The sequence below is a fragment of the Sinocyclocheilus rhinocerous genome, unplaced genomic scaffold, assembly GCF_001515625.1.
Source record: "Sinocyclocheilus rhinocerous isolate Xijiao unplaced genomic scaffold, SAMN03320098_v1.1 scaffold516, whole genome shotgun sequence".
Lineage (NCBI taxonomy): Eukaryota > Metazoa > Chordata > Actinopteri > Cypriniformes > Cyprinidae > Sinocyclocheilus > Sinocyclocheilus rhinocerous.
The window spans coordinates 159,901-175,516 of record NW_015660501.1 but is presented as its reverse complement, the minus strand read 5'-3'; the positions used below and the strand labels follow the sequence as shown (position 1 = coordinate 175,516).

General features: G+C 34.1%; 1 protein-coding gene across 1 annotated transcript in view; it reads right to left on the bottom strand.

Moving 5' to 3' along the window:
- egflam (EGF-like, fibronectin type III and laminin G domains) overlaps positions 1 to 15,616 on the bottom strand; it is a 22,328-nt gene that overhangs the window by 4,529 nt on the left and 2,183 nt on the right. The window contains exons 2-15 of the mRNA XM_016534345.1: positions 14,986 to 15,032; positions 14,784 to 14,901; positions 14,540 to 14,675; positions 12,088 to 12,254; positions 10,458 to 10,570; positions 9,851 to 10,286; positions 6,634 to 6,734; positions 6,447 to 6,547; positions 5,331 to 5,475; positions 4,966 to 5,155; positions 3,132 to 3,257; positions 1,374 to 1,617; positions 1,173 to 1,284; positions 215 to 331 (exon numbers count right to left, since the gene is read on the bottom strand). Coding sequence (XP_016389831.1) covers positions 215 to 331; positions 1,173 to 1,284; positions 1,374 to 1,617; positions 3,132 to 3,257; positions 4,966 to 5,155; positions 5,331 to 5,475; positions 6,447 to 6,547; positions 6,634 to 6,734; positions 9,851 to 10,286; positions 10,458 to 10,570; positions 12,088 to 12,254; positions 14,540 to 14,675; positions 14,784 to 14,901; positions 14,986 to 15,032 — 2,153 coding nt within the window. The remainder of the gene's footprint in view (positions 1 to 214; positions 332 to 1,172; positions 1,285 to 1,373; positions 1,618 to 3,131; positions 3,258 to 4,965; positions 5,156 to 5,330; positions 5,476 to 6,446; positions 6,548 to 6,633; positions 6,735 to 9,850; positions 10,287 to 10,457; positions 10,571 to 12,087; positions 12,255 to 14,539; positions 14,676 to 14,783; positions 14,902 to 14,985; positions 15,033 to 15,616) is intronic.

Genomic DNA, 15,616 nt, shown 5'->3' with positions numbered 1-15,616 from the left:
CGAGCACCGATTTTCCTCCGATTTCGGGCATTTGTCGGCGATTTCGCAAAACCTGTCGGCGAGTGAAAAATCGGGCTAAAATCGTGCAGTGTGAACTCGGCATAAGTATCTTAATACTACTTAAATCACTACTTAATAATCATGATTATTTCTTAACGCTGCTATGTGGTTGTCAGGGTGCATTGGGTGTCTGTAGTTTCTTCAACACTAGTACCTTCTGCACAGCTCCAGTGAAGGGTCTCAGGACACCAGCGCTTGTCTTAGTAATATCATAATTAGGAACTCCTCCAATAAAGAGAGGAGAACTACACTTTATCTGTGTAAACGCACCCTGAGAGAGAGAGAAAGATTATTATTAATATTTGTGTTGTTATACAATACACTATATACTTAGAAAATAATAAGAAAGCATACAGATCCCTTGTATTATACATTTCTGATTGAACAGATTTTGTTGTCGTTAAATGATGTTCAAAATCCCATATTAAGTGAAAAGTGTCAAAATGTGTTTTTTCACTCTGTCATTAAAGGAAATTATGTGGACTGAATAAAACAATAAAATGAGAAATTTAATCAACTAAAATAATAAAATAACATTTCCAGCTTTAAAAGTATATAACGAAACGTACTTTCTTACACTAACTTTCAAAGATTTGGGGTCACTTCGATTTATTTTTAAAGGAAATTCATAGTTAATATTCATAAAAAAATTGATCAAAAGTGACATTTTATAATGTTACAAAAGATTTCTATTTCAAATAAATTCTGTTCTTTTCAACTTTCTATTATTTCTATCAAAGAACCCTGTAAAAGAAAAAAAATCAGTTTCTACAAAAATATGAAGCAGCTCTTATAAATATTCAGCAAATCAGCATATTAGAATGATTTCTGAAGGATCATGTGACACTGAAGACTGGAGTAATGATGCTGAAAATTCAGCTTTGATCACAGGAATAAATTACACTTTACAATATATTCAAATAGAAAAGTGTTATTTAAATTGCAATAATATTTCACAACATTACCGTTTTTATGGAGTTTTCATGGCATTTATGAACAAATAAATGCAGTCTTAGTGAGTATAAAAATATTCCAATATATTAAAAACATCTTACTGACCCCAACTTTTGTATGGTAGTGTAAATGTTTTAAAATAATATAAAACTGTTCACCTCTACCATGCCTTCCACTGGTCTCTGGTTGTCTACCTGTAAAATGCCATTTTTTGCCGTTCGAGAGACACGCAACTCGTGCCACACCTCCATAGCGATGGCCTCTTCACTCCTGACAACAGAAGCAAAGATATTGTGTCCGGTCCTTACGAAATATTTAACAGCTGTGGATTCACAGTTATCTACTATCTGTTTTGCAACCTGATAACTGTGGCACCCGAGCCGCAGTCGAAGCGAAACTCCACATATCCGCCCACCAGGCTGATTGACAGGAAGTCACGACTGGCCGCATCATCGGTGTAGAGCAGCGTGCCGTCGGGATTGGTCAGCTGGAAGGTAATCTCGAACTCCATGAAGGACAGGTAGTTGTGGGATGGCTGAGGCCAGGGGGCGCTGGCGTACGAGTACATGCTCTCGTTGAACTGGGGTAGAGACAACAGGAAACCTGAAACGAGAGGAATTAGCCATAGAATTGAAGAAATATGAAGTCCGGTAATGACACACATTCATGTTGGAACCTGAAAATAACTGTGCAACTGCTCTTCTTTCGGACCTAGTCACACTTTTGCACTTCTTTATCACACATTTTTACAACAAATATGTTTAAAAATGTTGACGGGTAACTGCAGATTGTATTTATTATTACTGCTACTACATTTGTTCATGAGTGTTAAATGCTGTATGTTATGTCTTGTAAGATATATATGTTCATAGGTGTTTCGGAGAAACTGTGTGACACTTGTTACTTTTGAAAACGAATAGCACTTAATTATATTGAATGTGCACTTGTGGTGCACTTCAAATTTTACTTTAAAAGTATATTTTTTAAAAACTGTACTTGCAGAAAATATAACATTAGTTAAAAGTAAACTTTGTTTCTTAACATAAGATTAAAAATGGACTTTGTAATAATGTCAAATTACATGTTTTACTTTAAAGTATATTTTAAATCATTATGTTTTAATAATCTTTTGTTGTACTTTACAGAAGTACACTTATTTTGATGTGTTAACATACTAAAGCACATGTAGAGTACTTGATTATCATTTTAACTGTAGTGTTATTTGATATTACATTTAAATTAAACATATTTTAAAAGTACTACATTGCAAATTCATCATTACAAATGTGTAATTATAGATATATTTAAATACATGAGATAAAAGTTTCAATAGAAATAACATTAAAGTATATTTTAGTTTACCATAAATGCTTTTCAGTACATTTGGCAGTACACTTTAACCATATTTCAAAGAGAACAGAAGTCATTATGAAATTGCATTTATAGATGTACTTATAAGTCCAATTTTATTTATTTATTTATACTTTTATTCAGCAGGAATACATGAAATTGATCAAAAGTGACAGAAAATTTGTTTATAATGTTACAAAAGATTTCTTTCTCAAAGAAATGCTGCTTTTTGAACTTTCTCTTCATTAAAGAACCCTGAAAAAAATCATGTATCACCGTTTACACAAAAATATTGAGCTGCACAACTGTTTTCAACATTAATAATAAGAATAAGAAATATTTCAGCATATTATTATGATTCCTGTACTTATAATATTACATTTAAAGATGTACTTAAGTCCTACTTAAGTGGGTAAAACAGCACTCTTAAATATAAATTAAAACAAGAACACATTTTCATTTAATTGTCAAAAATATGAATTTAAGTGTCCAAACGCATTGCATTCAGTTGGCACATAAGTATATTCTTGTCATAATAATTCAGAAATATTTTTTCATAAGGAGGGAAAAAAACAATATTGAAAACTACTTGAATTCACAAGTTTCTAAAAATTATAAATGAGGTGGTGCACATGCAAAAGTCACGGCACAAAGCCATGGTGTTAGTTGTGTGTGTGAGTGTGAGTGTGTGTGTGTGTGTGTGTGTGTGTGTGTGTGTGTGTGTGTGTGTGTGTGAACGCCAGCAAACGGCAGCGTGTGTGACTCACTCTCCTCACAGAGGAAGCCCTTATAGCCCAGAGGACACAGGCAGATGAAGCCGTCCGCACGGTTGGCAAAGCAGATTCCTCCATTAGCACAGGTGACCTTCTCACACACACTGTTGCTGCACTCGCCTGAAACACACAGAAGAGAAGAAGATGCTTTGAACACATATACAGTGATCCCAGCAAGTATGTGGACATTTAAAAATGTCTGAATATCAATGCATTAGATCACTGCACTGCCGTTCAAAAATTTGGGGGCAGTTTTTATAAGAAGTCTCATCAAGGCTGCATTTATTTGACCAAAAATACTATTAAAACATGAATTTTATGAAATATTGTTTCAATTTAAATAATTGATTTCTATTTGAATATATTGTAAAATGTAATTTATTCCTGTGATGCAAAGCTGAATTTTCAGCATCATTACTCCAGTCTTCAGTCACATGATCCTTCAGAAATCATTCTAATATGCTGATTTACTGCTCATGAAACATATCTTATTATTATCATTGTTGAATATTGAATAATTCTGTGGAAACTGTCATTTAGTTTTTAAAGAATCAGAATTTATTTGTATTTATTTGAAATATAAGAAATATTTTGACAATTTGAAAGTCTTTACTGCCACTTTTGTTTCATTTAAAGGGATAGTTCACCTAAAAAAGAAAATTCTGTCATTAATTACTTATCTTCATGTCGTTCCAAACCCGTAAGACCTTATGTAATTTATTCCTGTGATGCAAAGCTGAATTTTCAGCATCATTACTCCAGTCTTCAGTCACATGATCCTTCAGAAATCATTCTAATATGCTGATTTACTGCTCATGAAACATATCTTATTATTATCATTGTTGAATATTGAATAATTCTGTGGAAACTGTCATTTAGTTTTTAAAGAATCAGAATTTATTTGTATTTATTTGAAATATAAGAAATATTTTGACAATTTGAAAGTCTTTACTGCCCGTAAGACCTTCGTAACACAAATTGAGATATTTTTGATGAAATTCGAAAGCTTTCTGAGCCTGCATACAGCAATGTAACTGAAATGGCGGACACAGACACGGATGAGAAGAATTGTTAAATAAGGTAGTTATTTTTAATAAGTATTCTCGTAGCTTCGTAAAATTACGGTTGAACCACTGATGTCACATGGACTATTTTAACAATGTACTTACTACCTTTCTGGGCCTGGGAACATTTCAGTTACATTGCTGTATGCAGGGTCAGAAAGCTCTTGGATTTCATCAAAAATATCTTAATTTGTGTTCAGGTCTTTCGGGTTTGGAACGATATGAGGGTGAGTAATTAATGACAGAATTTTCATTTCTGGGTGAACTGTCCCTTTAATGTATCCTTGGTGAATAAAAGTTTTAATAACATAAAAAATCTTACTGACCCCAAACTTTGGATAAGTAGTGTAAAATATTTACTTGTACCTCCTGAGTCAAGTTAATATTTCAATATTTTAACAACACATTTGCAAGTTCACAGTTCTCTGATGTCGGTTAATGATCTCATGACATGCAGGTAAACAAATAAAATACTTCATATTTTTTAGTATGTGTTTTTTTTATATTCAATTATTTATTATTTAACTTTTTAATTTATGATTTAATTAATTATCAGCTTTTCATCAACTGATGAACCCTCGAGGGATAGCAAAATATTATAGCAAGTTACATTTATCTGAAAGAAAGATAGACAAGCATACTTTAAGCAAACTGACACAAAGAAGACATTTAGGTTTGAAAATCATAAAACAATTGATAAAACTGTTCAAAATAAAGACAAAATGTATTTGGAAACTTATAGTTATGGGGTATGTCAAACTAACCGATGTCTGCTCCGCTCAGTGCATTTCCTTTAGGCCAGGGTCGGATGTCAATGGCTTTACTTTTGACAGTCAGACTCTGCATGCAGCCCTGAAAGCCACGATTGGTCCCCACCGCCCTCACCAGCCAATAGGCATTCGGAGCTCCGCCCAAAAACAAAGGCGTGCGGAACGTTATTTTAGTGTACTGACCCTAAAAGAGAGAAAGAACTGAAGTTGTTAGATGCATTTAATAAAATGGATAGTTCCAGTCCTGCATGCTGATTGGTCAATACAGCATATGACACAAAACCAGCAAAAACCCCGACTTAATTTTTTAAAATTAATTTATCATTTTGTGCTGTGTTTGTGTATTAAAGCAAGCGTACCTGAGAACGGCCTGACACTGGTGTGTCACTGTCTAATCGCAGCCAGCCATTCATGCCATCTCTAAATATTGTGACCGTGTGCCATTGTCCAATCACAATGAAGTTGTCACTCACGATCTGAGCTGCACCTGTACCGCAGTTAAACCTGTACACATAAAATTCAAGATCAATTACTACTAATCACAACATCTATTTAAATCCATAGAGAAAACAATCAAAATACAAAAAAGCAGAAATGAATCAATAAGACTCAATAGGATAAGTGACATTGGAAATATCTGTGATTACAGTGAAGCCAAAAAAAAATGTTTTTAGGTGAAACAATGAAAAAATTATAGTTTTAGGTTAAATAATAGTAATCGATAAATGGATATAAATGGAAAAAACGATCATGAATCAATGTTAAAGGTCAGAGAAAAAAAATCACAATGTAAATATTATATATTATATAAATCTTATGTAAATATTATGTAGTATTAGTCAAAAATTAGTTTCCTTTTTTATTTTGTCAAAATCATTTTTGTTTTGTTTTTGTTTTTATATATATATTATATACATATATAAATAACCAAAAACAATATACTGTATATGTATGTGTGTGTGCGTGTGTGTGTGTGTGTGTGTGTGTGGAAATCACAATCCACAAAGTATGCAAATCTTCAGTATGGATTACTTTAAAATACAAAGAACATCCAAGGTGAAAATTAGCTACAGAACGAAACTTGACTGGAATCAGCATGAGGTGAATTAAAGGGTTAGTTCACCCAAAAATGAAAATTCTGTCATTAATTACTCACCCTCGTGTTGTTCCAAACCCGTAAGACCTTCGTTCATCTTCGGAACTCTCCGTGTGACAACTTTAGAATTTAGAAGAATACTTTTTTGCGCAAAGAAAACAAAAATAACGACTTTATTCCACATCTGGGTCAGCGCCGCCACACGCTCGCGTCATGATACTGTTGTGAACAAGATGAAGGAAGGTCTTACGGGTTTGGAACAACACGAGGGCGAGTAATTAATAACAGAATTTTCATTTTTGGGTGAACTAACCCTTTAACAGCAGAAAATTGTGGAGATTAAACAGTTTGCAAGAACTGTATTTAAAATTGGAGATACCTGTAGTGTAGTTTTCCCCGTACGAGGGCCAGGGAGGTGAAATCTCCTCTACCTTGTTCATTCTCTCCACAATACAACAGCAATCCATCCTCAGCCTCTGCCTGAGAGGTCAGAGCAGTCATTCATAAGTGTCTGGTCTCAAAAACCTCTCAAACACATCAAAGTCTGCCTGTATATGTGACTATACCTTAAACTCCAGGCTGATCTGGAAGCTCTGGTAAGAGTTTTTAAGAGGTTCAAACGTCATGTGGGAGTAGCCGTAGAACTTGGGGAAATTTACCATCAGACCTGTAGGATACAAAGCGGTTACAACACTTCCTGTGACACTCGTTTTTTAAATCTTAGATTTGTACATATACACACCCTCCATATACTGTGTGTTTCAGTCTCGAGAGTCTACAGATCCGAACACTATGACTGAAAGTCATAGAAAATGATTTCTTTCAGTCCGTTTGGACAAGCTTTCTGGCCCGTCATCATCTTCTGTGACAGAGTTGAGATTACAGAGCGATTCATCTCTTGGGCACAAATCCCATAGTTCATCACTGCCATGTTGGTGTTCAGCCACATCAACAGTGCTAGAACATGACCTTTAGCCCAAACCCTAATTAATTCAAAATTCTAATTTTGTGACTTTTAGTCCATGTTTATGACAAAAGTTCAAAAGTTTGGGGTTGGTAAGATGAAATGTTTTTGAAACAAGTCTCTTATGCTCACCAAGGCTGCATTTATTTGATTAAAAATACAGTAAAAACTGCTATATTGGGAAATATTATTATAATTCATCATAATTGTTTTCTATTGTAATATATTTTAAAATTCAATTTATTCCTGTCATGAAAAGCTGAATTTTCAGCATCATTATTCCAGTGTCACATGATCCTTCAGAAATCATTCTTTCTGCTCTAGAAACATTTCTTATTCTTATTATTATTATTATAAATGTGGAAACCGTGATACATTTTTCCAGGATTCTTTGACGAATAGAAAATTCAAAAGAACAGCATCTATTTGAAATAGAAATCTTGCATGAAATCCTGCAGAAAGCAATACTACATTTTGCCGGATATAAATATTCAAACAATTCAAATGACTTCTCTTTGGAAACAGATTAAGACACAATATAATAATTCAGCATGTTTACTTTAGGAGCAGGTAAGTTTGGAACAAATGGAAAACATAAGTACTCCCCCTAGAGGCTGAAAGAATATATAATATACATGTATATTTGGCCACTACCCAAACTGATGTTTTAGTGTAATGTAATAGTGAGATGTCATGAAATTGCAATTTTCAGCACAACATATATTGCATTTAAAAATATTGAAACTGATATGCAATACTGTGAGAGATTTAGAACAATAAAGCAATATCTTTTCTGTGGAGTCAACTTGATTTAGAATGTTATTGTACTCGCTCTGAAAAGGACATAGCGAGGAATGCCAGGAGAACATGAAAACCTCCACACTCAAAGATTAAACATTCCCAAGAGACCTCAGAGAAGACAAGAGAGAGAGAGAGAGAGATGGAGGAAGAAATGAAATGAAAGAGGAAAAGAGACGCAAATTCTTCATGCATCTGAGAGAGAGAGAGACTGAGATCCAGAAGAGTTTAGTAGATTTGAAAGGTTTTAGATCTTATTGAATCGAACTAAACTTCAAAAAGAATCTGGTTGTATCACATCTACTAAGAAAAGAGATGAGAAAACCCATCGCACCACGCAAGTCCTGCAGAACATCAATGATTCATTCTACATGATTATTTATGTTTGAATACCACATATAAAATATACTATTTTCAGACAAAATAAGTGTCATAAGAAATCACATCTGTCTCGCTGACCACCCTAGACTCTGTAATCAGACCAGTCAATCAGAAACAGTCTCTGCATATTAATTTTCATGTCCTTGGTGGCGGGGTTTTGGTGAGGAGGTGTGGTTTAATTCAGTGGCATCATTTAAAAGGATAGTTCACTCAAAAATGAAAGAGATTTGGAACAAGATGCGGGTGAATAAATGATAACAGAATGTCATTTCTGGGTCTGGTGAAAGTTTGAAAAATGGTAAACTTACAGCACAATTTTATGTGTTAACCATAACTATAAACTGTCAGCCAAACGTTTGGAATAATTCAGATTTTTTTATGTTTTTGAAGTCTCTTATGCTCACCAAGGCTGCATTTATTTGATAAAAAAATACAGTAAAATACAGTAATATTGTAAAATATTATTGTAATTTAAAATAACTGTTTTCTATTTGAATAGAACTTGAAATGTAATTTATTTCTGTGATGCAAAGCTGTTTTTTTTAGCAGCCATTACTCCAGTCTTCAGTGTCACATGATCATTATCAATGTTGAAAACAGTTGTGCTGCTTCATATTTCTGTGGATACCGTGATACACTACCATTCAAAATTTAGGCCAAGTATAATGAAAAAAAAAAATAGACATTAATAATTTTATTTGGCATGTATGCAGTAAATTGGTTAAAAAATGACAGTAAATATATTTATGACGTAACAAAAAAATTATATTTCAATAAATGCTATTCATAGAATCCGGAAAAAAATGTATCACAGTTTCTACAAAAATATTAAGCAGCAAAAACTGTTTTCAACATTGATAACAAGAATCAGTATTTATAATTGAGCACATAATAATTGATGGTAATTGAGAAGTAAATCAGCATATTAGAATGATTTCTGAAGGATCATTTGACACTGAAGACCGGAGTTATGATGCTGAAAACTCAAAAAATAGAAAACTGTTTTTTTTTTTATTACAATAATATTTCAAGATATTACTGTATTTTTGATCAAATAAATGCAGCCTTGGTGAGCATAAGAGATTATTCCAAAAACATTTTTAAAATCTTAAAGCGCCCCTACTATGGGTAATGAAAGGTTCATATTTTGGTTTTGGGAGTCCCATGCATGCAAGGTCACAAAACACTTTCATTGTCTTATAATATGCATTTATTTTTACCTTACTTGCTCAATGACTCCCAAACGATTCGCTGCATTTTCATTCAGACCAATGTGAAAAGACCAACAAGTGGGCGGGACAATATGCTAATGTTTCATGTAGACCTCAACATGAAACGGCTTGGGATTCGTTTTAAAAACTACTCATTTCAATGATTCCGAGTCGACTCTTTCTTTTGAGAGACAATAACTTTATACACGGAGCACTTTCAGATTTAAAACTTTGCAGGATGTTTTCATTCACTTAGAGCTGTGTTACATACTTCATTGAAAGGTAATTTTCAAAAAAAAATTCAAAAAAATCAAAAATAGGGGCACTTTAATTACTCCAAACTTTTGGCTGGCAGTTTCTATTAAACAAATACAGTATTTACTGATTTACATCATTCAGCATATTGACTCTTATTGTGAGTGAACTCACCTTCCGAGCAGAAGTCTCCATGGCGACCGAGGTTGCAGTGACATCGAGAGCCGCCAGTATCGTAATCGTTGATGCAGAAGCTGTCGGGAGGGCAAACCGTCTTGTCACATGGTACGTCATACACCCGAGGTCTTTCCCCTTTCCACAGCGTCATTGACGGACTGGGAGAAGGAACTACAGGAGGAGGCGTGGTGGGGGCGGAGCCTGTCAGTGTAACAGGTGTGGTGGTTATCCTGGAGGCGGAGCTAGTGACAGTTGTCATGGTTACAGGAGTTGTTGATGTGGTCCACACTGCCGCTGCTGTTGAAGTGAAGCTGATATTTTGGGGAACAGGTGTGCGCATCCTATAAATAACATTTCCGTTACCGGGAGTCCCGATGCGGGAGCGGAGCTGAGACCTTCTGCCGCTTTTCTTACTGCTAGGAAATGACTTTATCTGCAAGAAATGTGTAGATGAATGCCAGAAAGATTAAATAACAGCACATTCTTTGTGACAAGATGTTGTTTAGCATGTACAGAATTTTATTTATGAAAATCTTTTTTTTCTGTGACTTTTGCCTATTACAATTTGTTTCAGGTCTCTTCAACAACATAAAAGATGGCTCACCTCCTCAATGAAGACATCGTAATCCGAGTCATCGATTTCAAACCCATCCTCATCTTTACTGTCAGAGTTTGAGATGTAGAGGTCATAGTCTCCACTGCCTATATCTGATGAACCTGGTTTTTTTACATAGTGCATAGTATATTTCTGTCATTTGACCTCATAAATATACTAAACAGAAAAAAAAAATCATCATGATTTTATGCACAGAACACACCTGACTTTAGATTTCAAAAGCATGCTAGAAACATAGGTTTCTGACTGCACACAGTTATTTTCTTAAGAAATCGGGTCTGTTTGTACAGGAAGAGGTGAACTGAATTGGAATGACAAGAGGAACTTACTGAGTTGCATTTTAAAGAACTTCAACACAGGTCATGCATTCTGGGAAAAAAAAGTCCTACACCCAAGCGTTGTTAATAAACTAAAACTAAAATTTAATTCATTTTCATTCATTCAAATAAAAGCTGAAATAAAATAAAATAAAAAACTTAAATGAAAATTAGAAATATTGCCTTTGCAACTAACTGAAATAAAATAAGTTTAAAATTTTAAATTAAAATTACTAAAACTAAAACCAAAATAACTTAATGCTGTACTCAGCTTAAAAATGAGTACAAACAAAATTACTAAAATTAAAATTAAAATGTGAAAATAAAAGCTATTTTAAAATATTAATAAATGCTATAATAGTGTATAAATAATATTAAAATAACACTATTGCACCTTGGTCAACAAAAGCAAATTTTTTAAAATATGAAATATGCCAACTAAATGCAGAATGTTTTTTTTAATTGTATGTTTCTTTTGGAAATGCATTTCAATTCTTCTTCTTTACATTCGACTTAAAATTTCAATTCTGCATTCTGTTTTCTACCTCAATTCAAATTCAGGAATTAAATTAGAATTTTAAAGACATGCTCAATTCAGTTCTGAATGGTGTACAACCCAGGTTTTTGCCTGGTCCCAAAACAGGGAATAAATTGTTTAATTATTGAACAATTGTTGCAATTACTCTTTGTTTTGTTGCACTTTTACATTTCAAAACCAAATGACCAAAATTTGTTCCTAAAAGTAACGCATGAGGTGGTCAATGGTTGTCTTAATCCAGTTGTTTTTGGGTGGATCCAAATTGGTTGAATGCCTAGACCAACAAAACAAAAGCAGCAAATTCTTACATAAACGACAACGCTCTCTAGAAACTGTGTAGCTGAATGAGTTTGTGTGCAAGTTTGTGTGATTGGACTGTAAATGTGTGTGTGTGTTTGGGGGGTCTCTGCTCTTAATCTGTGTGATGGAGGGTTAGGGGTGGGTAACTAGCTGTAATCTTCCTCCTTGTGCTGTTTTTGTGGCATAGAGGAGGGTCTTCCTCAAAATGAGCAGGCTTTAAGATGCTTAATTTAATTAGTCTGGTCTTTCCAGCCACCATGCATGCATACAAATCTGTAAGGAGCATCCAAACTATAACGATTACAACATAAACCATGCAAACCACACACTTAAGTATGGTCATTTAAACCCTTTTATCCAAAGAAACCTATGTAACACAATGGTTATAGTGTGAACCAGTAACCTTACAGTACCCAGACCTGAGGTTCTCATAAGGTCCTGTTCTGACTGCACTGTAACTCACCGAGTGTGCGCACGGGGTTGTTAATGGCACTGGGAGGGCTGATCCCGTGTGTGTTCACGGATCTGATGACAAACTGGTACTCCGTCTCAGGAATCAGACCCTTGAGCACCATAGAGTTCGACTCTACTGGCTCTCTGATGTACATCCACTCAGTGTCCATCTCTGGCCTGCAACACACATACACACACATCAACAAACTTCAAAAAACGATCATCCTGCTTTCCTTGATCAGAGAACATTTGTATTATGCATATTTGTATATGTACTAGATTTTTTTTTTGAAGAAGAAGAAAATGTAAAGACAAATTTGCAATGATGATGCTAGGGTTCAGCCTAAGTTTATAATTACAACTTTAGGTTTCACCCTCAGAACAAATTGATTGAACTTTTTTGCTGTTTTTTTTTTTTTTGTTAGGCAGGTGACAATGTGATTAGAAAAGTCTGTTTAGAAAAGTAATAACATGATCTGAGGTTAAGGGACTGGGACTCGAGAGGGCAGATTTAAATCCTTAACTTGATTGAAATGAAAAAAAAAAATATTGAATGAAAATCTTACACTTAAAAACTTACACAAAAACGAGAAATGCTACATGCTTTTTCAGACCGATGAGCTTTGTAAAAATCGACGCGTTTCAGAAAGGCGATAGATAGAGGAGAAACAATAATGTACAGTATGTGGAAAATAATGTGTTTTTTGAACCTTAAACTGCATAAACACATTTCATTACACCAAATACACAAAATAATGTTCTTTTTAGCAACATTATATGACCCCTTTAAGTTAATAAATATGATGAAATATATTGTTTGGCAGGAGACAATCTGATTAGAAGAGTCTGTTTAGAAAAGAAATAGTATGATTTGAGGTGATGGGACTGAGAGGGCAGATTTAAATCCTTAAATGAAATTAAGCTGAAATTAAATAAAACATAAATATTAGGTAAAAATCTTACACTTAAAAACTTAAACAACAATGAGAAATGTTGCCTTGGCAACTAACTGAAATAAAATAAGTTGAAGCTGAAGTACTAAAACGACAAAAAAAATAAACAATAAGAAACTAAACAGAAATATTAAAAATATATAACACAAAAAATGACAAAATCCCAAACACAATTAAAACAAACTAAAATTAACATGAAAACTGAAAATGTAAAAAATAAACTATGAATTATATATGAATTACTATGAAGCTATAAAAAGCTATGAAATAATATAAATCATAATAAAAAAGCACCCTGGTCTTCTGGTTGACAAAGGTTAAGTTGACAAATATGATTAAATATATTACCTAAATGCAAATTTCCACAGGTGGCACTTCACACATTACATTCATATACTTTTCTTTGAATATCTTTGAAATTTGAATATTTCTTTGAAAATTAATTACAATTCTTCTTCTTTACATTCAAATTCAAACTGCAATTCTGTTTTCAACCTCAATTCAAATTCCGGCATTTAATTAGAAATCCTTATCTCTTGAGTATGAGCAGTAGTAATACTGATGCTTGCCTTATTAAGCACCATTAATAATCAAAACTCCATATGTCAAAATAAGAACATTCTAATTTACAAGCAGCAAATTCACTCAAGACTGAGAAGGAATTGATAGTGCCATTAAACACATCTGCAGTTTTGTGTTGTTCCATCTTGAAGAGTCGCTAAATTGCGGTGATTATGTGAAAGGTTGTTAATCTGAGAAGCAGACGGTCTCTGGGGGAGTGAGTCTAATCTGCTGGAGGACACAGTCCAAGACTCATGTTGCATAATTATCAATGAGGATCTCACACCCAAATGCACATATACTTAACCTGGACGTACAGCAGGATACCAGCAAAACGTCAGGACCCACTTCATTAAATTTATACTTTTTATTTTTATATTTTCTGTTTTCACTTTAATTTTAGTTAAAGTTTTAGTGTTTTTGTCATTTTGTGTTTTATTTAAATTTGTTTATATAAGTTTTTTTTTTTGTAGTATTAGTATTTCATTGTTTCCCATATTTTTGGTCACTATATAATTCTCATTCTTCCATTTTTATAATTTCATACAGTTTTCATGACTTTACTATTATTCTAAAATGTAATAATAAAGAAAGAGGAAGAGCAATCATCAGTCATTTTTCAAGAATTCATGCACACATAATAGCAGGCTGTTATGTGGTGCGGGTCAGTAGTTTGATGTGTGTGCTCAACTGGTCTGAATGGGTTAGTTGTGTTCTAGAACAGTAACTACCAGAGAAATGCATTAGTTTCATGAGTAATCTGGACATACATGGCCCGACAGGGTAAAGATCACACGCAGAAACATCAGTCAAAGCCAACAAAACTGAAAAACTCTCAGAAAACTCATTCTTTGAAAGTATAAATGAATAAAGATTAACAGAACCTGAAAATGTTTCTTAAATGAAAAACAATTTATCTCTCTATATGTTTCTTATTTGATCCTTTACCTGATATACGCCACAAGGAAGTATAGCACAGGTGCACTTCCTTCACTCTCTCCATGTTGCCATGACAACGCCAGTTCTGTGTCTGACACGGCAACCACTTTAGCCTGGGTCGGAGGTGCAGGAGGCATGCACTTTTCTACAGCATAAGAGAAAAATATCCTGTACATTGATTATTTCTGTTACGGATGAGCTAAATGCGCATTGATGCTGATCAAAATGCATGTTTTGGGGCTTGTCTGCTCACCACGAGACCCAGTGCTGATGTCCCGGAGCCTGATGGGTCTGCCCTCCCCTGCCCAGCCGTACGCCCCCACACTGACACGGTACTGCGTGGCCACCTTCAGGTTCCCGATCACCACATCCTAACAGACACACGGGAACAGCTTAACATGCAAGCCAGCACCATATGGCATTAACAGAAAATCAGATACTGAACATCTACTCACAAAGCTGGCTTGGCCATCAAACTGTCCCTGTAAGATAAAAGACATTTCTGCTGAAATCAAATTGTTTATTTCAACTGGTAAAGTTACACCGAAGCCTCACGAACACTATACGCTATTATTATTATTAAAACATGAAACATGTCATCTTTATTATAAATAAATGTTGTTAGATAAAGGTGCTTTATTGGAATCTATGGTTTCATGAAGAATCTTTAACATCCATAGAACCTTTCTATTGCACAAAAAGTTCATCAGAGTGGAAAAGGTTCCTTAGAATATTAAAATGTTCTTCCCTTAAGAAAAAAATGGTTCTTTGAACCTAAAATGGCTCTTCTATGGCACTGCGAAAACCCTAATATTGCTTTCTCCAGTGAAAAAGTCGTCTCGTCCGAATCAGGAGGAAAAATATGCACAGATAAAGCAGCGTTTACAAGCAAAAACAGTCCAAAACAGTTCTTAATGAATATGTGGGTGGATTTTTAACAAGAGACAGACTTTTTTTTTTTTTTTTTACTGGAGGAAGCGTTATTATGGATAATAAAGCTTGTATTTTGGCCAGAAGTTTAAAGTTAAAACACCTTAATGATGGGTTTGTTTCTTACAAACACAGCTTTTTGCTTCACAAGACATT